General features: G+C 38.1%; 1 protein-coding gene across 1 annotated transcript in view; it reads right to left on the bottom strand.

Annotated features, from left to right (window-relative positions):
* Window positions 1-24,186, bottom strand: part of CFAP54 (cilia and flagella associated protein 54) — a 282,672-nt gene that overhangs the window by 142,013 nt on the left and 116,473 nt on the right. Inside the window, exons 35-39 of the mRNA XM_069491252.1 lie at window positions 22,047-22,225; window positions 19,948-20,175; window positions 13,636-13,859; window positions 13,398-13,533; window positions 9,000-9,108 (exon numbers count right to left, since the gene is read on the bottom strand). Of these exons, the coding sequence (XP_069347353.1) occupies window positions 9,000-9,108; window positions 13,398-13,533; window positions 13,636-13,859; window positions 19,948-20,175; window positions 22,047-22,225 (876 nt within the window). The remainder of the gene's footprint in view (window positions 1-8,999; window positions 9,109-13,397; window positions 13,534-13,635; window positions 13,860-19,947; window positions 20,176-22,046; window positions 22,226-24,186) is intronic.

The raw sequence follows: 24,186 nt of genomic DNA, 5'->3' as shown, positions 1-24,186 counted from the left end.
TTCTCTTCCATCTCTAAATCACCGATTGTCCCCTCTGCTGAATCATTCCCAGCAACACAATGTGCTGTTATTTCTCCTGTCCTTAAAAAACTAACATATGCAATACATGTACTCACCAGCAAACTGGTTTCCCTGAGTGCACATTTGGGAATAACACCAATTGGGTATCAGACAGAGGTGGGGGCTGGGTGGAAGGGATGGGTGTATACCTACTTGAAGAGTGCGATGCGCACTGCCTGGGGAATGGACACGCTTGAAGTTCTGACTGGGGGGGATGGGGGTGGGGGAGGGGATGGGTGCATACCTACATTATGAGTGCGATGTGCACTGTCTAGGGAATGGACACACTTGAAGCTCAGACTCAGGGGCATGGGGAGGCATGGGCAGTATATATAACCTGAACTTTTGTACCCCCATAATGAGCTGAAATAAAAAAAAATAAAAAATAAAATTAATTAAAATAAATATTTCAGTAAAAACAAACAAAAAAAAACCTAACATATGAAAAAACATACAAACAAGAAAACCTCTCTCCTGACCCTACTCTCTCCCCAAGCTACCACCCTATTTCTCTGCTCCACTTTACACCAAAATGACTCAAAAAGTTTTCCATACACATTGTTTCCCATTCTCTCTTGAACCCATGGAAATCAGGCTTCACCCCTCTCTGCCTTAAAGGTGTCTTTCTCCAACCCCTCTGATCGCTCCTTAGTCCCCTTTGATAATTCACCCCATGGACTCAACTCTTAGCATTAGAGCCCCAGGGATCAGTCCTTAGGCTGACTCTCTTTTCTTCTTAGTTTACACTCACTGCCTTAACCATCCTACTCTAATGCTTTTAAATATTATCCATGTGCTGGTGACTCCCAGATTTATATCTCTGGCCCCAAATCTCTTGAAATTCAGACCCTTCTATCCAATGACCTACTCTGTTGTGTGTCCAATAGACAGCTCAAACCTAACATGTCCCAAGCTGATTTCTGAATCTTCCCCAAAACTGCTTCTCTCATAGTCTTTTCCCATCTTATTAAAGGATGGCTCCATTTTTCCAGCTGCTCTGGCCAAAAGCTAGAATCACCTTTGACTCCTCTTCTTCCCTCATACCCCAAATAGAACCCACATCAAATCCTGTCAGGCCTCCCTTCAGAAGATGGCCAAGACCTCACCCACTCTCACCAGTTTCATTCTCCACTGCCCCTCGCATGATGTTCCGAGACCTCTTCGTCTCCTTCTGAGGTACAGCAATCGCGCTCCTAAATGGCCTCCCAGTTTCCACCCTGGCCACTCCCACTGTGTGCTCCCAGCACAGCAGCCAAAGAGCTCCTTCTAAAATGTAAGTCGTCCCCTATCACTCCTCTATCCAAAGCCCCCAGCAGCTCCCTCATCACCTCAGAGTGGACGACAGGGCCCCACGTGACTGGCTCCCCCTGCCTGCTCTGCTACTCCCGTTCCAGATCCCTCCCTTCCACACCCTGAAGGCTTTGCCTCAGGGTCTTGGCACCAGTGGTTCACTTTGGCCCAGGGCAGTCTTCCCTCAGATAGCTCGAGGTCTTGCTTACTCAGCTCCTGGGGTTATTGCTGAACTGTTAACTTTTCAGTGAAGGCTTCCTTCTTCCTTGATCACCCTACTTAATATGGTAGCACTCCCTCCTCTCCGGCTCTCTTTCCTCTGAAGCACTCAGCGCCCTCTGATATACTGTGTGGCCAACTTGTTTACAGGCGTCTCCCTCCACTAGAATGCACACGCCATGAGGGCAGGGACTTTTGTCCATTTTGTCCACTGTTATATCCCCAGCACCATTAACAGTACCTGTTACATGGTACGTGCTTAGTAAGTATTTGTTAAATAAATCAATGGCTACAAGTTTTCAAAGCTAAATGGCTGGGATAAGCTTTATTAATAATCACTTTAATAGGTTAATCTCCATTGATCCTCACAGCACCTTAAAAACTGTAAGGGGTTGATATCACTTCACAAAGGAGGAAAAGTTAAGTTGATGAATATTACTTGTTTTCAGCCCTTAGAATAGATAAGAGGAAGAACCACTGTTCAAGGCCAGTGCGTTTCCCAGGTGATTCTCCAAGGGCAACAAATATTGGTAACAGGCAGTGACTCAGATCTGAGGTCTCCTGATTTGGGCACACAGATGCTTTGTGAATAGGACAGGAATAAGTCTGAGAAAAGTTAATGAGGGAAGAAGCCTGGAGTCCTTGTGAGCCTGGGGAGCAGGGAGGCCCTGATATAGTAAGACAGAGTTACATGCTGTGGCCACAGAGACGACATCTTTCAATATACCCTAATGTCAAACCAGGCTCTAGCTGAACCAGGAACATGGCTGCATTGACAGAAATACTTGTTTCCCCTGAAAGTTCAGTCTTGACACAATAACCTATCACACATTTAAGAAAATCAAACACTTAGGCCAAAGTAGCTCCTAATAACTCCGTGGGAGCTCTCACTCCTCTACCTCACCAATTTCACTCTCCTGTCTACTCCATCCTATCCCCACCATCTTGCCCCCTCAATGTCCCTCTCCTCTAAGCCATGCCCAATCCTGCATGATCCCAGACAAGGCATGCCCCCTCCTCCTCACCCCCCACCTGATGCCCAACACCCTGAAGATGGTGGATTTCTGCTCAGTTTTTCTATTTTTCTTGTAATAAATCATAAACTTGGCTTTTATCTTTTTCTCCTTAGAGAGTGAGATCAGGGACAGCCAGAGCAAGTGTCTTCATCAATTTGGGCTGCTATAACAAAAACTACCGCAGGCTGAGTGGTTTGTAAACAACAGAAGTTTATTTCTCACACCTGTGGAGGCTGGACATCTCAGATCAGGGGCCAGCATGGTAGGGTTCTAGGGCTCTCTGATGGTTACCTTCTCATTGGGGCCACCCTCCCATGGCAGAAAAGGGGCTAGAGAGCCCCCTGGAGTCTCTTTTATAAGGACACTAATCTTATTCATGATGGTCCCACCCTCATGACCTAAATTATCTCCTAAACCCCCCACCTCCTAACACTAGTTCACACTGGGGGGTTAGGATTTCAACATATGAATTTGGCAGGGAGTGGGGACACAAATATTCAGCCTATAACAGCAAACAAAAGAAAAAGTGGAAGGTGGGAAGCCCCCACATATTAATAATACGAGACACTTTCTCTAGACCTTAGTTTTAAATATCTGTTAAAACTGGGATGATAATTGGGACCTCCCTGCTCCCTGGGTTCACGGTTTTTTCCCTCATTAACTTTTCTCAGGCTCATTCCTGTCCTAGTCTCAGAGCATCCCTGTAATCCAAATTGGGATGACTCAGAGAATTATTGTTTCAACCCGTGTGTGGAAGTGTCTAGCATAGTGCTGTCATGCAGTAAGCATTCAGTAGATGAAGGCTTACACTATGACTGCTAGTAATATATTTTAAAAATATTTATTGAGCACTCACACAAGTACTAGGCACCATGCTGGGCACTGAGGAGATAGATACAAGCGAACAAAACAGACATAGTCCCTGCTTCCACAAAGCTTACATTGTAGAATAACATCTGAAAAATTTTGTTATAATAAAAATAAAGTCTGAATAAAACCATCCTGTTACTTTTTATCAAATATCTGCTTATAAATAATTCCTCTTTGTGTTTTTCCTAAATTTTACTTTTTTTCCTTTTTTTAAAGCCCTAGCATACCTTTTCACTTGTTGTCTAATTAGGGTTCTGTGGTGGTGCTGTGGCTGTCTACATGAGAAAAATAACACAAAGCAATGAGGCAATAGCATTTGCTTTGGAAGCCTTATCCTGACAGCTCTGTCTCAAGGGGGTTCTTCTCCAAAAACTTCCATGGATAATTTAAGAAGCTATTCCAAAGGCACTAATAGCTTCAACAGTTTCAAATACGTAAGAAAAAGGAGAAAGAGGAACAAAAAATGAAAAACATGATGGTACCTTTCATTGCACCAAGGTAGAAATGAAAGCTGAAATGCAAATGAGTCCTGAGAGATGGGTCTACCAAGGAAGAATCCTAGGCGGTGATTTGAAATTTGGGCTGCTTTCAACACATTTAGTCACATCCATTCAAATGCCCAGAGGCACTAATAAAACACACCTGTCAAACAGTTGCAAATTCCAACACACCTGAGGACTGAATGACCCTATCAGAGCACTTAAATACCAATAAGGTCAAAACTCTAGAAAGAGATTCCAGACAGAATGCAAAAACAACTACAATAAAAAAGGCATATCCATAGAGTCATCTCCCCCATGGAGCTTAACAAGCAGGCAAGTTACTCATCCATACAAGAATAATCTATAAAGTGAGGTATTCTCACTTCTCCAAATCCTACAGAGACTACACCAAATTACATATGCATTATTAAATAGTTGAAGGGAGAATAGGATGATGTTAAATAATGAGTACACCAAATGTTCCTAGGCACTGGAGCATTGCAATATCTGTTCTGAAGAATTAAATGTATCAAGCATTACCACCAAATGCTATTACGCCAAAAGAAAATCTATGATGTTCTAAAGCAGCGATCTGGTGTGGAAACCATCATGAGTATACTTAGTCTTGTAAAACAATTGTAAACATGTCATGGTGACATACGTAAGACCCAACATGCTTATAAACATGTTAATGATCTGAGTCTAGTGCACTGAAAAAATTTAGCATGCTAAAAATTTGCCAAATGAACCCAAAAGCATAGGCCACAATGTGTTCCTAGTCACACCTTGAATCTTATAAAGATTTTAGAATCCTAGAATTGTATAAAGAGCCATAGTTTTGATGCAAAGTTTTTAATGATAATAGTTCTATATAAAACCTGTAATTAGTATACAGGATCATATAAAAATTACCATACTACCACAATAAGTCAGAAAAAGTGTCTGTCTCCCATAATCATATATATATGGACTTACATCATTTATATATACACATATTATATATATATATATAAATAGTAAATTTTTTCTTGAGTGCTATTGAGTTTAGCCAAGATTCTAACCTAAATGGGAGCAATGGAGAATAGGCCTGGTAGCTCAGTGAAGCCCTCAGGAGTTAGGCAATTAGACTGACCGAAGTCTGAATCACAGTCCCACTACTTACTAGTAACATTTCATTTTCTCATCTGTAATATGAGCATAATAATATCTACCTCTTAAGACTGTAAAAATTAAAAAAGCTAAAGATAGTTCTGGCTCAATAAATTATTACTGCCATTACAATATTTTTTAAATTTAATCTATTTTAATATTTCTTCTATATTAATTGTTCAAACTGGCTATGCTTCTACCATCATTGAGAATCAGTCCAAAGGATCACTGGAGCTCGACCGCACCTACATTCCCTCTGTCTCACCACCACCATCTCACCTTTCCAAAGGTAACTTCAACAGGAGGCAAGCAAAGTACTTTTCTGACATATTGCATCCATCATCAATAAACACCTATTGGTACACAGGTCTAGAATTTGGTTAGATATGTTTTTGTTATCCCTTTGATGCTAGCCTTCATTTTGATAACAACCATTTTTGACACATTTTCTTTTTTGAGTTATGGATTCCCAAAACAGGGCAACTCCCAAGCTTTCACAGACAAGATCAATAAAAGGAGAACATGCCCAGGAAGAATCACACCTCTCTGACTGAAACTAGTCACACAAGATTAACCACAAGAAAGTGGTCCTCCTATGCTTACCTCTATGCTTGCTACATGCAAACTCTCCTACATTCGGGCCTATTCTCCCCTCCTTCCTTTCTGCCCTAGTAGAAGCGGTGTCTCACCCTCCTGTCTAAGGCTAATCCTCCTGTATCCCACTCTGCCTTGTGTCTTCTCAATGTCCTTGCTCTATCCAACATCTTTCTCTCCTATCTCTAAGCTCTCCCTCCCTCTACTGGCTCTTTCCATTTAATATATAAATATGCTCCTTTTCTCTTATTAAAAACACACACAAATAAACTAAGCTCTCCTGACGTCTCTCCCCGAGCTATTTCCTTCTAGCTTCTGTGGCGCTTTCTCTAGCTCATCACTGCTAATCTTCCTGAAAGGCAATTCTCTATTCAGTGACTCTCTGCAAGTACAGCTCACCGCTATCGTGCCCACCACTCAAAACACTCCCACCCCCCTCCCGATCTTTTCCAAGGCCACAAAGTCATTAACTCAGCAAATAGATATTGAGTTTCTACTATGCATCAGACACAGATGAAGAGATTTTGATGATATCAGTGAACAAAACAATAAACCCTGCCCTCATTGAGCTTATATTTCACCAGACTAGTAATCAATAAATTCAACAAAAACCTAAATTATACAGTATGACAGATGGTAAGAAGTGCTTTAGGAAAAAGAGGACACTCCTCTTCCCCTTTTTGAAGTTAGGTGTGGCCATGTGACTTTAGTGTATGAAATGTCAACCGATATGACATGTGTCACTTTCAAGTAGCATCGTGAAGAGCCAGCATGTGATTTACCACATCATCTTTGTTCTGCCTGAAAAATGGAGACAATAACCAACCTATTTCATTAGGTGACTGTAAGATAATATTCATAAAGCATTTGTAAGAGTGCCTGATGTGAGGTGCACAATTATAATTCTTTTATTGGGGTTGTTATATAGATTATCATATTAATCTATGGAAAGCCCTTAGCATAAAGCACTTAGCATATGCACATGTGGTCTGGCAAAGGATGTGCTTGTAACCCACGCCCCTACATGGCTTCACTACATACAGCTATCCTAACATTAGGGGAACATTAGAATTCTGTTTTCTGACTTGGAAAGAATCATGGGCTTTCCCATGATTCATGGGAAAGAATCACGTCTCCTCGGAAAGTAGTGGACTTTCCATGTGGACATGAGTGGACGTGATTCATGGACATGAATCGTAGGCTGCTGCTACAAGAACCTTGAACATGAGTGGACATGAGCAGATGTGTGTGGTTGTGAGTGGACATGAGTGGACGTTGAGTGGACGTGGGTGGACGTGAGTGGATGTCAGTGGGCATGAATGGACGTGAGTGGATGTGAGTGGAATTAGTGGACGTGAGTGGACATGAGTGGACGTTGAGTGGACGTGGGTGGACATGAGTGGACGTCAGTGGGCATGAATGGACGTGAGTGGACGTGAGTGGACATTAGTGGACGTGAGTGGACATGAGGGGACGTGAGTGGACATGAGTGGACATAATTCTTTCCATATGGACGTGACGTGTGGAGTAGCAGCAGCCCAGTACTCCACCTCACTGAACAGAGCAGCATGTGTAGGAAATAGATTTTGTTCTCCCTTATGTTAAAGCAATGAGACTTGGGAGTTGTTGGTGCTACCCAGGAGGACATCCTCAGGTCTACACTCCACATAACTCTCCCTGGGTAACCTTATCCAAACCCCTAACTTCAACCACCACCAATATATTGATGACTAAAATACAGATCTCCACCCACCTCTCTCCCGAGTGCCTCATTAATACATCCAACCATATACTGGATAGCTCTACTCAGTTATCACCCAAGTTTAGATGAATTACATCCAAGCAAGAAATTCCAAAGTAACCTTTTGCTCTACCTTGCTCTTCCCTTTAGTTTTCCTAAGTGAAGACGCCATCATGCATCTGGCCACCCAAGCCAAAAACCTAGGCAACTTGAACTCCACCCTCTTTCATCCATCCCCCACAACCAACCAGTACAGACCTTAGTCCTATGGGCTTCCTCTGTCTTTCTTTCACATCTGTCCCCTTCCCTATTCTCACTGCCCAAGTCTGGGCTTTCCTCACGTATACTGTAATATTAATACAAGTCAGGAGTCGCCACTCTCTGATTCTATTTGGTCTCCTTGCAATCGATCTCCCACGCTGCTGCCAAAGGTTCTTTCCAGACACAAATGTCCCTTTCCTTCTTTAAATCCTTTTAACTACCTGCCCTCAGCTATCTAGATAAAACTGGATCACTTTACCCTGCCCTCTAGGACACTTTATTATCTAATTCCTGTCACTCTTTCTAACCTGAGCTTTTGCCTTTTCCTTTTACATTGGCCCCATTTAATTATCTGCAGTCTCTCAAAAGCAGACGCTGTTAACTATTATTGTTTATAACAGCAGCAGTAGTAATAACAGTATATATCTTATCACTCTATACCATAAAAATCTCTGGTTTATTTATGGATCTTCTTCAATGGACTGTAAACTCCTGGATAACAAGTTTTTAGTTTCATTCATCTCTGTATTCTCAGTACCTAGTACAGCACTTAACACATAGCAGATACTCAGTAAATGTTTGCCGTATAACTGAATGGCTGGCTGACTGACTCAGTAAATGAATGAATAAATGATTACATTTATACACACATAAATACTTAAAACCAAGAGATAAATAAGTGAAAGAATCCTAACACTTCAAAGAGAAGACTTATATTTCTTTCCTATACCAGAAACAGATAAAAAAGTGAAATTTAGAGCAAACATTATTTCCATTTTCATCTTATTCTATTGCCTCATTCCTACAAGGTGCACTGCCAAAAACATTCCAAAAGGGCTTATCAGCTAAAAGCTAAGAAGTCACAAAGTTCACAAATCTTCTGTGTTCTATTAATAGTTAAAAGACCTATAACTTAAGCATGATAAAGACAATAAAATAATCCATACTGAATATGGAAAAGGAAGTTATTATGTAGGTCCAGAGAGAACAAAGAAAATAGCAAAAGATTCCCCAGCAAGATAAAAGCAGGGAAAAATGTACGAAACAAGCTTTTTTCATCTTTATTTTTCCCATCAATTTCCCTTTTCCTTTTTTAACTTACAGATTAAACTAAAAAAAAGTGTCTTAATCCCCTTTAAGTGATATGTATAGCAACATAAATTGGTAAATATCAAATGCACTATCTTCAGTCAAAGAAACTTGCAAAAGAGATTTTACAAACATTTTAATTATGGAAGATTTGACATGTACAAGGCAACGGCAAACTTTGATTTAAAGAAAATTAAGTTTCAAGCTATTAATAAAATTGGTTCTGACCTGAATAGATAAGCATTTTTAGTAAATCCGTGTAGTATCCTGCATCTGTTTCTTCAATAGTTGAAGAATTAATGCTAAGCTGCTTCCCAATGAAATTTCGGCAGGTTATCTTAAAAAAGAAAGATGAAAACAAGTATTACTTAGGTATTTATAGTCAAAAATTTGGCTTACTTGAAATGTTTCTCTCATTTTTTATTTGTCAAAATAAAGAGATACAAAACAATGCTACAAATAAAAGCTGGCAGAATAGCATTTAATCATGAGAACTTTCAGGAAAAAAAAGCTACATAATTTTTCATATTTCTTCTGTACAGCACAGCTGGAAGAGCTGAAGGCAAATTACATAAAGCAATTAGAATATGATTTTATGTTATTCTATAAATTCTCTAGTACAAATATATCTTCCATTATGTGTATTGAAATATATTTAAAATATTGGTTGCTTTTCTAATGGCAAATTTTCCACCCTATTCATAATTAATTCAATTTTAACTTCCCTTGTGAAGCTTTGCAGAACTTTCTCTGTAGTATTTTGACAATTTATTTTCTAACATATCTGAGTCTTAAAATTATAAAATATCTGAAAACAGAATATTTTTAGACAAAAGAAAAATTTGTAAAGGGTCTAAGACCCTCTTTTCTCCATTTTTCTGCCCCTACCCCTTGAACTAACCTATCACTTAAAATACAGCTCTCCTTGAACCCCAGTCTCACATAGATGCTTCTTCATTGCCCCCGTGAGTATTTATATAATAAGATGTAAACACAGTCAAATAAAATGGAAATTTCTTCCCACAGTCTAACAAGGCCCAACTTGCCCTCGTCTTTCCTACTTCTCCGGCTTCATTAAACCAATCTTTATTGAACACCCATTATGTTGCAAACACTGTTCCAAGCTGAAGGGATAATATAGCAGAGAACAAAAACAAAAATTCCTCTTCTTATGAAACTCATTCCAGTGGGAGAAGAGAGATAATAAAGAAAACAGTGAAGTATAATATATAGTATATTAAAGAACTGTAAATACTACAGAGAGAAATAGAGCAAAGAGGCACAAGATTTTAAATAGGGTGGTGAGGGAAGGCATCACAGAGAATGAAATATTTAGCAAACACTGGAAAAAGGTGAGGGAAAAATCGATGTGGATATTTAGCCAGGGGACATTCCAAGCAGGGGCAACAGCAAATGCAAAGACCCTGAGGCCGGAACATCTTAAACAACAGTGTAGTTAAAACCTGCAAGGGAGTAACAGGATACGAGTTTCTAGAGGTAACAGGAGGATCGGTTTTGTAGGATAAGTTATACCAAGGCTATGATAAAGATGTTCACTTTACTCTAAATCAGATGGGAATCCACTGAAGGATTTTAAACAGAAGTGTGACATGGTCTGACTTGGGTTTTTTAAAGGCTCATTCTCTCTGTTGCACTGAGAATAGACTGTAGGCTGGAGGTTGGGGGGGGGTGCAGGGTAATTAGGAAGTCATCACATTAATCAAAGCAAATGCAACAGTGGCTTGGGTCAGAGAAGGACTGGTGGAGAGAGTAGGAAGTAGTTTGATTCTGATTGCATATGAAGGATAGAATTTGGTAATGAGATGGAAGTGAGCTGTAAGAGCAAGAGAGGAACCAGGCATGTCTCCAAGGCATATGGCCTGAGCAGCCAGGACAGGCTTGTCATTGATTGAGGAAGACTTGGTGAAGAGGTTTGCTCGAGATGTGCTAAATTTGAGAATTGTACTCAGTGTCTAATAGAACATCTTGATTAGGTAGTGTGATGCTTTCTTATATATCAACTTGGCTAGGGCTAAACTACGAGGAGGAAAGGGAGGGAAGCATCCATTCTGTGGCATACACACTTCATCCCAGTTGTTAATTAAGCACTAACCTAGGTGCTGCTGTGAAGGGATTGTGCAAATGCTAATTAAAGACCCTAATAAATTGACTTAAAATTAGGAAAATTATCCTCCGTGGGCCTGGCCTAATCGGGTGATGAGTCTTTGCCGTGTCAGCAGTCCCTAGGACTCCAGACACCAAACAGCAGCCAGGTCTTCAATTGTTCTCTCCTCACTGGATCTTCCCTCACCAACTGCCTCTGAATAACAGCTTCTGCTCATGCCTGTGAGGTTCCTTCCTGCTCATGACCCTGACTGCCTGCCCTATGGATTTTGGACTTGCTTAGCCAGTCCCTCACAAGCACATAAGCCAATTCCTCATAATACATCCTTTGACAGATAGACAGACAGGTAGATAATGGATATTGTGAAATACATATTTGGTCTTTGTCCTCATTTCCCTGGCAAACAACTCCTAAAATCCTTGGAATCTCCAAAGTGATGTATTTTTGTATGCTACTGAGTTGACTGATGGCTGATAGCCCCTAGGATGGGTCTCGTCACCAGAAAGACCAAGGCAGGATTAGGACTTTCAGCCCTCCTCCCCAACCTCCAGGGAAGGTAGAGGGATGAAGGTTAAGTTGATCGCTAATAACCAATGATTTAACCAACCATGACTATTTAATGAAGCCTCCATAAGAACTCAAAAGCACTGAGGAGCTTCCAGAGAGCTAAACATGTGGAGGTTCCTAGAGGGCGCTGCACCCAGGGAGGGTAGGGAAGCTTCCCCATTCCTTGCCCTATGCATTTCTTCATCTGTTTTCTTTGTAATATCCTTTATAATAAACCAGTAAATGTGTTTCCTTGAGTTCTGTGAGCTACTCTAGCAAATTAATCAAATCCAAGGAGGGTATCATGGGGACCAACTGATAGCTAACTGGTCAATCAGAAGCACAGGTAAAACAAACTGGGGTTTGCAATCAGCATGGGAAGTGGCGGGAGTGCAGTCTTGTGGGACTGAGCCCTCAACCTGTGGGATCTGTTGCTATCTCCAGGTAGACAGTGGGAATTGAATTGGAGGACACCCAGATGGTGTCCACTGCAGAACTGATTTCTTGCTTGTTCGTGGGAAGAAATTCCCACACATCTGGTGTTGTGAGAGTACAAGGGGAGAAACAGAGTTCGTTTTTTCCACTCAATAGGTAAGATAGATCTATCTTACTAGTTCTGCTCCTCTGGTTGAACCCTGGCCAATACAGGCAGTTAGATATAGCAACACAAAATTCAGGAGGAAGGTCTACAGTGGGGATGTAATGTCAGTAGTCATCATGATAGAAATGGTACCTAGAACCACAGACTGAATTAACTCACTAACAGACAGGATGTGGATAGAGAGGACAGGAGATCCAAGAACAGATTCTTGGGGCACACTAACATGAAGACATTGGGGAGAAGAAGAAGAAGAACAAGTGACAAATAAGACCCAGAGGTGTGTCTGCCACATTTCAGCCACATAGGCTTTCTTTTTGCCCCATCTCAAGGCCTTTGCCATTGTTCTTCCCTTGGGCTAGAATGCCCTTTCTCCAGGTCATTGTATGGCTGGCCGCTTCTCACCAAATATCACCATCTCCAAGAGGTCCTCTTGATCACCCCTACCAACGTTTCCACCCCCCACCCAGCCTATCTCTATTCATTGACCTATTTTATTTTCTTCAGAGAACTTACAATGTTCATAAATCTTTCTATTTATCTGTTTTCATGTTTATTATCTGGCCCTATTAAACTCCGTGAAGCAGGAATTCAAACTGTATCATCACCAAAACAGAATATGCCAGAGGCAAGGCTGTTGCCATAAGGAACCTTCACGAGAAGAAGAAAATGCCGTCCTCGCTGAGTGAGTGCAACACCACAGCACACACGCTGGTGTGGAGAGCAGAGGCTGGATTTCAGCCTCTGCATATGCCAAGGGCCTTTGGGAAGGACGCAGACTGTACAACTGTGTTCAATGGCTCTAATGAGTAGTCAATACATATTTGTTAAATTAGTAAATTAGAGAATTTACTTATCTCTTTTCTCCACCTGATTCAAGCTATACCATGACTTCCATGGGCCCTAGGCACTTTTGCCTTCATGGGCCATTCCTCCATTAAAAATAAATTAAAAATTATACTTTGTGATTGTGTTGATAGAAATACAAAATTATAAATAACAAAAATACAAACATTTTATTTGACCTAAAAGTTATTTTTTTCTTCTTATTTTAAAAGAAATTAAAACACTTCGTAGGCCCCTGAAAGTATTGTGGGCTCTAGACACTGTCTCCATTGTACCTAATGGATAAGTCAACCCTGACCTGAATAGAAGCTTCTTGTGCACAAGTACTTAATTTCTGTTTACTCTGTATCTGGAAAATACTGACACATAGCAGGCTCTCAATAATGTTTGTTGATTTGAATGATAAATGCCTAAGTGAAAATAATAATATTCATCTGATTTCTAAGTCTTCGTATATTGTATGTGTACTAATAAGGAATCACAACTGCATGAATAATAGAGCTGAACTTACCTTCTCTCCATATTTGGCCTCATACATTGCACAAGGTTGTTGGCTAATATCTGGGCCCTTGAACTTGTGTATTCTCAGAAGAAGCTGGCGCTGTGCATATACCAGGAGTGGTGTCACTTGTTCTGTATATCTCTCACTAGACAGAGGTAAAGAATGCATTAAAAAGTAAACATTAGTCAAAAGACTTTTTTTTCCAATTAAGTCTGTTATTTTCAATTGCCCTTATAGCAGTACTTACTGTGAAATTATATTGAACTGAATGGCAAGCCATACTAGTGTTTCCCATTTTTCCACTTGATATAAAACTTCTAGAGATTTTAACACAAAGTCATGGATCCATTTCAAATCAACCAAATTTACATCATCCAAAGGATGCTCAAAAGTAAGGCTAGAACCACCATTATCATTTTTAATATTCCCGTAACAGCTTGGAACACTGAACTCTCCTTTGTCTTCAATACACTGCAAGTAGCACATTGAAAAAGAATTATGTAATTTCAGATTTTACTACATATTTTTTCTGAAAACTGAATGTGATAAAAATGCAACATGGAAAAGAACTGAACCAAAAAGAAAATTAAAATATGTTTTGATTATGCAAATCAAAGCTTGATAATTTGAGGCAGTACTATCCAATACAAATTTCTGAGATGATGGAAATGTCCTACATTTGTGCTGTTCAATATGGTTCAATATAGTCACTCCACACCTGTAGCTACTGAGCTTTTGAAATGTGATTAGTGCCACTGAATTTTTTTAAATGTTAAGGCGTTTATCAATCAAAGATTTCAGGGAAACATGGTTCCCCTTTTTATATTTCAAAGTATTAAGGGGGTACAAATATTTTTGGTTACACGGATCACTGTTGTAATGCTTGAGTCAGGGTTATAAGTGTGCCTATCACTCAAATACTGTTCACTGTACCCATTAGGTAGGTTTTTGCCCCTCCCCTTCTCCCCCTTCCCCACTGCTTGATTTCCACTGAGTTTTACTTCCCTCCATGGACATGTGTGCTCATCGGTTAGTGCCAATTTAATAGTGAGTACATGTGATGCTTGTTTTTCTATTCTTTAGATACTTCACTTAGCATAATGGTCTCTAGTTCCATCCAAATTGTTGCAAAAGGCATTAATTTATCCTTCCTCGAGCTGAGTATTAGTCTATGGTATACATATACACATTTTGTTAATCCACTTGTGAATTTATGGGCATTGGGGTTAATTCCACAGCTTTGCAATTGTGAATTGTGCTGCAATAAACATTCAAGTGTAGGTGTCTTTTTGATAAAATGACTTCTTTTCCTTTGGGTAATTACCCAGTAGTGGGATTGCTGGATCAGATGGTATGTCTACTTTTAGTTCTTTGAGGAACTCCATACTGTTTTCTATAGAGATTGTATTAATTTGCAGTCCCACCAACAGTGTATAAGCATTCCTTTTTCTCTGTATCCATGCCAGCATCTGTTGTTTTTAGGCTTTTTAATAGAGGCCATTCTGACTAGGGTAAGATGCTATCTCACTGTGGTTTTGATTTGCGTTTTCCTGATGATTAGTGACATTGAGCACTGTTTCATCAAAAAGGCAGAAAGCTCAAAAATTAACAATCTAATGACACATCTTAAGGAATTAGAAAAGGAAGACCAAACCAAACCCAAATCTAGCAGAATAAACAACTAAGGTCAGAGCAGAGCTAAGCAAAATCAAAAACAAGAAAATTATACAGAAGATCAATGAAACATGTTGGTTCTTTGAAAAGATTAAACAAGATTGATAGACCTTTTGCCAGATTAACCAGGAATAGAAGAGAAAAGACCCAAATAAGCTCAATCAGAAATGAAAAAGGAGATATTACAATGGATACACAGAAATACAAATAATCATCTGTTAATACCATAAAAATCTCTATGCACATAAACTCAAAAACATAGAAGAAATGAACACACAACCTCCCAAGACTCAATCAGGAAGAAACAGGACTCCTGAACAGACCAATAAGGAGCAGCAAGTTTGAAGCAGCAATAAAAAATCTTCCAACAAAAAAAAGCCCCAGACCAGATGGATTCAAAGCCAAATTTTACCAGACCTACAAAGAAGAGTTGATACCATACTGCAGAAATTATTCCATAAGATTGAAAAGGAGGGAATCCTTCCCAACTCATTCTACAAAGCCAGTATCATGTTGATACCAAAGCCAAGAAAGGACACAACAAAAAAGAAAACTACAGACCAGTACTACTTATGAATATAGATGCAAAAATCCTCAATAAAATACTAGCAAACCAAATTCAACAGCATATCAAAAAAATAATCCACCACGACCAAGTGGGCTTCATCCCAGGGATGCAAGGATGGTTCAATATAGGTAAATCAACAAATGTGATTCACCACATAAACAGAAGCAAAAATAAAGATCATATGATAATCTTAATAGATGCAGAAAAAGCATTTGACAAAATTCAGCACCTTTTCATGATAAAAACCCTCAACAAACTAGGGATAGAAGGAACATATCTCAAAATTGTAAAAGCTGTATATGACAAACCCACAGCCAGCATCATACTGAATTTGTAATTTTATTTAATTTTAATTAATTCAAGCTTAAATTTAAATAGTCATGCATGGCAAATGTTTACTATATTGGAAAGCACCAACTAAGATCTATAGTTCTTGGTATACAATCACAACCCATTTAAGGGTATTAAACTAATAAAGTTTTTAGGAAAAACAGGCTTTAGTATAAACAAATAATGAAGTTCCCTATTATACTGGTTACATTTGTTAACTTGTAGAATAATATGCCCAATTCCTTGATGCAAAGGTCAAGCCTATAGAGGAGAAAATCTTCTAGAAGACCCTCTTTTTGCCTAAATTAATGAGTTACTATGTAATTACTGTGTTCATTTCCCATGAGTCCCTGATACATTTGTGTATACCTCTGGAAATTCTTAAGGCAAATCAAAGCCCCTTAGATTATTTAATGGCCAAGCTATGGCCCAAAACAGTTGAGTAACTCAAGTCCAGCCCCTCCTATCTCAACAATACCGTTAAGAGTAGCTTTAATATGTCATGATATTAGGTAGTGAGTCCTCCAAATTTATTCTTTTTAAAAAAAATTTTTCAGTTGTTCACTTTTTTTTTTTTTGCATTTGCTCAGAAATTTTTAAATGAATTTTCCATTTATACCAAAAAAATAGATATTGGGAATTTCACTGAGATGTCATTGTATCAGTAGATCAAGTTAGGAATAACTGATTTCTTAATATTAAGTCTTCAGCTCATGAACATGACATATCTCTTCATTTATTTAGATCTTCTTTTATTTTTTTCTGTAATGTTTTACAGTTTTCAGTGTAGAAATCTTGTGAAAGTTTCATTAGATATATTCCTAGATATTTGACATTTTGGATGATATTTTAAATGGTATTGTTTTTAAGTTTTCATTTTCTAACTATTTACTGCTAGTATATAGAAATAAAATTTATTTTTGTATATTGACCTTAAATCCTGCTACTTTGTTTATTAGTTCTAGTAGTTGCTTTGTAGAGCACTATAAAGATTCTCTATGTAAAAAATCATTTTGTTCACAAATAAAAACTGTTGTATTTCTTCCTTTCTAATCTGTGTGCTTTTTGTTTCTTTATCTTGCCTTATTGTACTGTCCAGGATCTCTGATATGATGCTTAATAAAAGTGCTATGAGCAGACATCCTTGCTATGTTCCCAATCTTCACCATTAAGCAAGATGTTATTTGTGGTTGTTTTCTATTCCTAGCTTTCTGGGAGTTTTTAACATCAATGGACACTAAATTTTATAAATACTTTTGCTGTAACCATCTCAACGGCCATAAAATTTCTCTCCTTTAACCTGTGAATATGGTGAATTCCATTGATTGATTATCAAATGTTAACTTTACATTTCTGGAATAAACCCTACTTGATTGTCATTTGCATATCTGTGTATTTTATATATCATATCATCATTTACATATTTTATATATCTTTGGGATTGATTTGCTGGCATTTCGTTAAGGAGTTTTGTGTTTATGTCCATGAGGGATACTGGTTCATATTTTTCTGGTTGATATCTCTGTCAAAATTAAGCTGGCCTCATTTCTAAAAAAAAAAAAAAAAGTATAAGGTTCATTATTTATTCCATGTATGTTTGCTATAATTCCCCAGGGAAATATTCTGGGTCTGGAGTTTTCTTTATGTAAAGGTTTCTGATTATGAATTCAGTTTTGTTAATATATTTAGGGTAATTCATATTTTCTATTTCTTCTTGTGTCAGATTTGTTAGGTTGTGCTTTCCAATAAATGTGACCCTTTCACCTAAGTTGTAAAAATTGAACATAGTATTCCCTTATTTAGCTTTTAATATTTATAGGATCTATAATTATATCCCTCTTTCATTACTAATATATCAGTAATTTGTGCTTTTCTTGCTGTTGTATTTGTACATCAGTATTCTTGGGAGTATACCAGTTTTAATAATCTTTTCAAAATATTAATTTTTTACTTTATTGATTCTGTTTTTGTGTTATATTAACTGATTTCTGCTTTTCTGCTTTTAGCATTTCCTTCATTTCTTTTTCTTCTTTCCTTCCTCCTTTTTACTTACTGTGGATTTAATTTTCTTTTCTTTTCCTAGCTCCTTAAGTGGACACTTAGATAATTGATGTTATATTTTTCTTCTTTTCTACTAAGCATTAAAAACTATCAATTTCCCTCTATGCACTGCTTTATTTGTATCCTACAGATTTTGATATGTTATCATTAGCTTTAAATATTTTCTAATTTCTCTTGCTTTCTTCCTTGACCCATGGGTCATTTAGAATTGTGTTGTTTAATTTCCAGATATTTGGAGATTTTTCTTCCTATATTGTGGTAATCTGTTTAAAATTTAATTATATAGTAGTCAAAGCACATGTTTTTTAAAATTTTAGCCTTTTAAAGTCTATTAAGACATATTATATTTTTTGAATCTGCATATGATCCATCTTGGTGAACACACACCATTTGCACTTGTGCTCTCTTTCCACCCACCTGGGCTTACTGTATTTCAATTCTGATATTAATTACCCAGAGTTAGCTCAGACACCACAGGTTAAAGGGCTCCACCCTCCAAAAAACTGCCCTCACTTCAGATTGCCAGCCACAAGTGTCAAAGTCACCCATTCTGTGGACTGATCAGCTATAAATTTAAGGTTTCCCATAACACCATCAGGTTTGATAATTTACTAGAATTACTCACAGAACTCACTGAAAGCATTATACTTATAAATACAGTTTTATTACAAAGGAAACAACTCAGGAACAGCTAAATGAAGAGGCACATGGGGCACGTTCTGAGAGGGTCCTAAGCACAGAACTTCCATGCCCTCTCCCAGTGGAATCAGGGCATCTTACACTCCTGGCACATCAATGTGGTCATCAACAAGGAAGCTCTTCAAGCTTTGGGTGTCCAGAGTGTATTTTAAATTTGTGTTATTAGGTACATACACATTTATGATTGGTATGTCTTCCTGATGAATTGAGCCTCCTCTTATTATGAAATGTCCCTCTTTACCTCTCATAATGCTCCTTAATTTGAAGACATTTTATCTAATATTAATATAGCCTCACCACCTTTATTATGTTTACTGTTTTCATGCCCTATCTCTTTTCATATTTTTATTTTCAGTCTATCTCTTTCTTTATATTCAGAGTCTTTCACTTGTAGACAGGTATATTTGTCTGTCTTTTTTATCCAGTCAGACAATCTCTGCCTTTTAATTGGGGTGTTTAGCCTACCTATATTTAATATAGTTATTGATATGATTGAGTCATATTTAATATTTACTATTTGTTTTCTATTTGCCCCACATGCTTTTTGTTCCTCTGTTCTTTCTTTCCTGCCTTCTTTTGAGTTAACTGACTATATATTTTATTTCATTGGCTTTTTAACTATATCTCTCTTTTGGTAGTTATCCTAGAGATTAGTAAATACATCTTTAACTTATCACATTCCACTTAAAGTTAATATTGTACTACTTTATATAAAGTGTAAAAAACTTATAATAGTTTAATTTTATTTACCCTCTCTTTTGTGCTATTGTTGTTAAATATTTTCCTCTAGAAATGTTAAATATTTTCCTCTAGAAATGGCTATAAATTCTAGCAGACATAAAGTAATAGAACAAGGACAGATAAAGCAGTAGAATAAAGATCAACTGACAAGCTATGTGATCTCTCCTAGGATCTATTTCTTTATCTGCCAAAAAGATTGTTATGAGGATTAAATAATGCATTAAGGTTAATTTATGTAGGAGCTGGAACTCAGTAAATGTTAATTTTCCTTCCCTTTAACAAACTAAATTTTCAGGGTAAGATATTTTTAATTAATACCAATGCAAGTTATATATTATAAAGAAAAATAATAATGAGAAGCAAATGAAATATAGACAAAATAAATGAGAACTCAAGAAAAATATCAATTTCTACTTATCCCAAGCTGCATAGTACAAAGATATTTTTAATTGAATGTAATAAAAATAATTACAAAAATGTTCTTACCTTAATAGAATTGGTATCTTGTAGCTGTATTAGCATGTCAATAAGTAATTCTGCTCCCAAATAAAATGGTAAAACAGTGGTACAGAGAAAACTATCCTGGCTAATAGGAAATGTTTTATAAAGATCCACTGCCTGTTTAAGAAGTATTTGTAGCTCCTGAGTATAGTTCCAAAAGGCCCGACAACAGTTCTGAAGCAGAGTCCAATAGCCACCACGATGAGCAAGAACCTAAGACAAACACATTCAAAAAACCTCTAAGTTCCAAAAGTTACAGATAATCTGAACAAATTCATCTTTCTGCAAATATTATATGTCCATAATTAAAAATAACTAACACTATTTGTTATGTGCCACTTATATGTGCCAGACACTGTGTTAAGACATTCATATGAATTATCTCATTTAATTCTAACAATAACTCCTATAAAGTAAGTATGCACTAGTATTCTACCCAATTTGCAGATGAAGAAATGGAAGCATGGGGCTAACTTGCCCAAGGTCATGAATCTACTAAGTGGTGAGCTCAGATTTGCATACCAGTGGTCTGACTCCAAAAATCCTATTGTTCCATGTGCTGAGGATACAGCAGTGAGCAAGGGAAGCTGAGTCTGCCCTCGTGCTACTTAAGTTTATTTGAGAAGATCAATGCTAAAAAAGTAGACAAATAAAAATATAATTTCAGGGCCAGGCACAGTGGCTCACACCTGTAATCCTAGCACTCTGGGAGGCCAAGGCGTGTGGATCATTTGAGCTCAGGAGTTCGAGACAAGCCTGAGCAAGAGTGAGACCCCATCTCTACCGAAAATAGAAAGAAATTAGCTGGATAACTAAAAATATGTAGAAAAAATTAGTAGGGCATGGTGGCACATGCCTGTAGTCCCAGCTACTCAGGAGGCTGAAGCAGAAGGATTGCTTGAGCCCAGAAGTTTGAGGTTGCTGTGAGCTAGGCTGATGCCAACACACTCTAGCCAGGGCAAGAGAGTGAGACTCTGTCTTAAAAAATATATATATAATTTCAGAGAATAATAAGTTTTATAAAGAAAAATAAAGCAGAAATGGGTTGGAATCTGAGGGGCATGTCCTGAGAGGATATGTTATTTCAGGCAGAGTGCTCAGGAAAGAAGAGGAGGTGACATTTGAGCAGAGATCTGTTGAATTGAAGAAGTCACGTGAAGGTGATAGTCAGGGTGTTGGGGGGAGAAGAGCATTTGAGCCTCAGGGAACAGCCAGGAGGGAGGGTGAAACTGAGGGCCTAGGAGGGAACAAGCTTAGTGCTTTCAGGACCGCAGAGCGGGGAGTGGGCTGAACAAGGGCAAGAGTTGGAGGAGCTGAGTTCTGCGAGGTGTGCAAGACCAGCTTTTCAGAGAGGATGATTTGAGTTTATTTTATATTTTGTAAAATCATTCTGTCCACTCCATGGAGAATATGAGAACTTAAGTGTTCCTTTCTTATCTAGAAAGGATAGATTTCCCCTATCTCTTGAGAGGTTCATTGTATATGCTCTTCCTCCTATGAGAAAAAAAAGAAATCGATTTCTTTGTAGCTAATGATTCCAATTCTGGTTTTAATAATCTATCACATAATATTTTAAAAGAAAAAGAGAGAAAAGCATTTAAGAGAAAACACAAGTGACAGGAAGAAGCAGGAGGTTGGGGCTGGAGGCCGGGATTTCCTGTAGCCTGGAAAGATCTTTCCTTGTGCTAGAGGGAAGCAAGAGCTCTATGGTACCCCCAAGAGAGATCAAGACCCCAGAGAGGAAAGTCTGGCATCCAAAGAGAACCCACATCCCAGCAGAAAGGTGTATGCATATTCACAGGAACTGCTTAGACAGGGACAAAGATTCCCTAGGCTTTTGGTGGGTGGAGGATGGATGACAGATGACTAAAGGAGTTCATCCTCTCTCCCTGACAACTTGACAACGCATGCCTCAGTATCACAGCAGGCACACATCAAATGCGAGGCTAAATCCAGCAAGATGAGGTCTCAAAGTCAAAACTAAAACTATGTATAGTAAGTAAATAAATACAATACATCATACATGCCCAAATATATGGGCTGAGATTTATGTCTACTACAGTAGCAAATAAGGATTGCATTACCATTGCTCTCCTGCAATATGAAAAGATTTTCATAAAATGATCCAATAGACCCAAATTTGCTCGATCCTTTTCTTTAGCACCAAGACCTGATTGAGAGTCTGACTTGTAAACAGTTTGTGTCTTGGACATAGTTTCATCACTCATTTCAGAACCAGCAAATGCAGAAAATTCTTCAGCATCTACGGTACAAAAATAAGGTATAACATGATTAAAAACATAGAATTAAGTTCCAGAAAACATAGTAGGTGGTAAGCATAAAATGAGTAATTCGGATAACAAATGCTACGTAAATCCGGAAAAAGGATAAGATTATTACAGACACAATGAACCAAGGAAAGTGTCTAGAAAAGGAGGCACTTAGGTCTAAAAGGATGGGCATTATTTGGCTATATAAGAAAATACAGGGAACATTTCAGACAAAGGCAATGGCAAAAGGAACAATGTAGAAGTAGAAATGTACATTTTTTTTTAAGGGAACAATGACAAGGGTGGCATAAAAACAGGATTGCTCTTGCCACAAACTTTCTCTTAGAACTCTACATTAGATAATAAGTGTCAGTAATGCAATATTCTAATGCCAATTTCTAAAAAAAAAAAAAAAAAAAAAAAAAACCTCAGGAAGCCATATATTATAATCTAGATACAAAAACCGGACTCCGTCTATGTAATTTACTTCCAAATGCTTCTATACACACACAGTATGATGTGAAGGTACCAGTTAAACCTAATCTAATTTCTAGAAGAAATTAGAAAGCATGCCAAGTATCTCAAACATGAATCAACACTCCTGGGGCAATCAACTAGCCTACCAAGAACCCTGATCAACAGTAAGTTACATAGCACTTAAAATGCCACCAGTAAAAATCTATATAAGTGGGTTTGGAATAGCATAAAGATATTAGAAATAAGTTTTTATTTGTGAAGTGAGTGGTGTTTAAGATTGATTATTGGCCGGGCGCGGTGGCTCACACCTGTAATCCTAGCACTCTGGGAGGCCGAGGCGGGTGGATCGCTCAAGGTCAGGAGTTCGAGACCAGCCTGAGCAAGAGCGAGACCCCGTCTCTACTAAAAATAGAAAGAAATTATATGGACAACTAAAAATATATATAGAAAAAATTAGCCGGGCATAGTGGCGCATGCCTGTAGTCCCAGCTACTCGGGAGGCTGAGGCAGGAGGATTGCTTGAGCCCAGGAGTTTGAGGTTGCTGTGAGCTAGGCTGACGCCACGGCACTCACTCTAGCCTGGGCAACAAAGTGAGACTCTGTCTCAAAAAAAAAAAAAAAAAAGATTGATTATTGGTTAGGAACAGTATCCAGGCTTCATCACCTTTGCAGGAAAGGAGTATAACAATTAGTCAAGGCTGGCAGACTGCAGTCATCAGTGCAGCACTCGGATTAAGAACACTGTTCACCTGCATGTCTCCACCTTCCGGAGCCCCCATCGCCTGACCAGATAACAACACTTCTTGATCCTGCCATCAAATTATTATTGCATTCATCTTGGAGTGAGCTTTCGTGGAATGTGCTAGTTGGAAATCCTAGGGCAAGAGTGGACTGCCCTAAATATAAAATCAGCTATTATGATTGTTTTCACATCCACTTGTATCAGTATATTTGATGGAATTTATTTTGAAACTTACTTCCACTAAAATATAACACCTGGTAGTAAATCTTCACCTATCTTGAACCACTGGAGGCTACTAGTATTTAACAAAAGACCATTATATTTGTTGAACAGCCAAATTGGTTTAGGTTGGAACAATAAAATAGATATTTCCAAATATCTATGATGATACCATAAAAATGTAGAAAATTTTTCAAAAATAGAGCAAACAAGAATCCTCTACAAAAACATCTGCACTTGAATGTTTATGGCAGCACAATTCACAATTGCAAAGATATGGAAACTACCCAAGTGCCTATCAATACATGAGTGGATTAATAAAATGTGGTATATGTATACCACGGAGTACTACTCAACTACAAAAAGCAAGGCAAGGGCATTACATGTAACCAAAATGTTTGTACCCCCATAATATTCTGAAATAAAAAAATATCAAAACTCAACAAAATTACTGGGGCTTAGGAAAATGGTTTGTGTACCTCTGTGTGTCTATGATGTGTGTATATGTGTGTGTGT

Source organism: Eulemur rufifrons, chromosome 16 (assembly GCF_041146395.1).
Source record: "Eulemur rufifrons isolate Redbay chromosome 16, OSU_ERuf_1, whole genome shotgun sequence".
NCBI lineage: Eukaryota > Metazoa > Chordata > Mammalia > Primates > Lemuridae > Eulemur > Eulemur rufifrons.
Note: the sequence above shows the minus strand (reverse complement) of the source record. Positions and strands in the feature narration are given on the sequence as shown.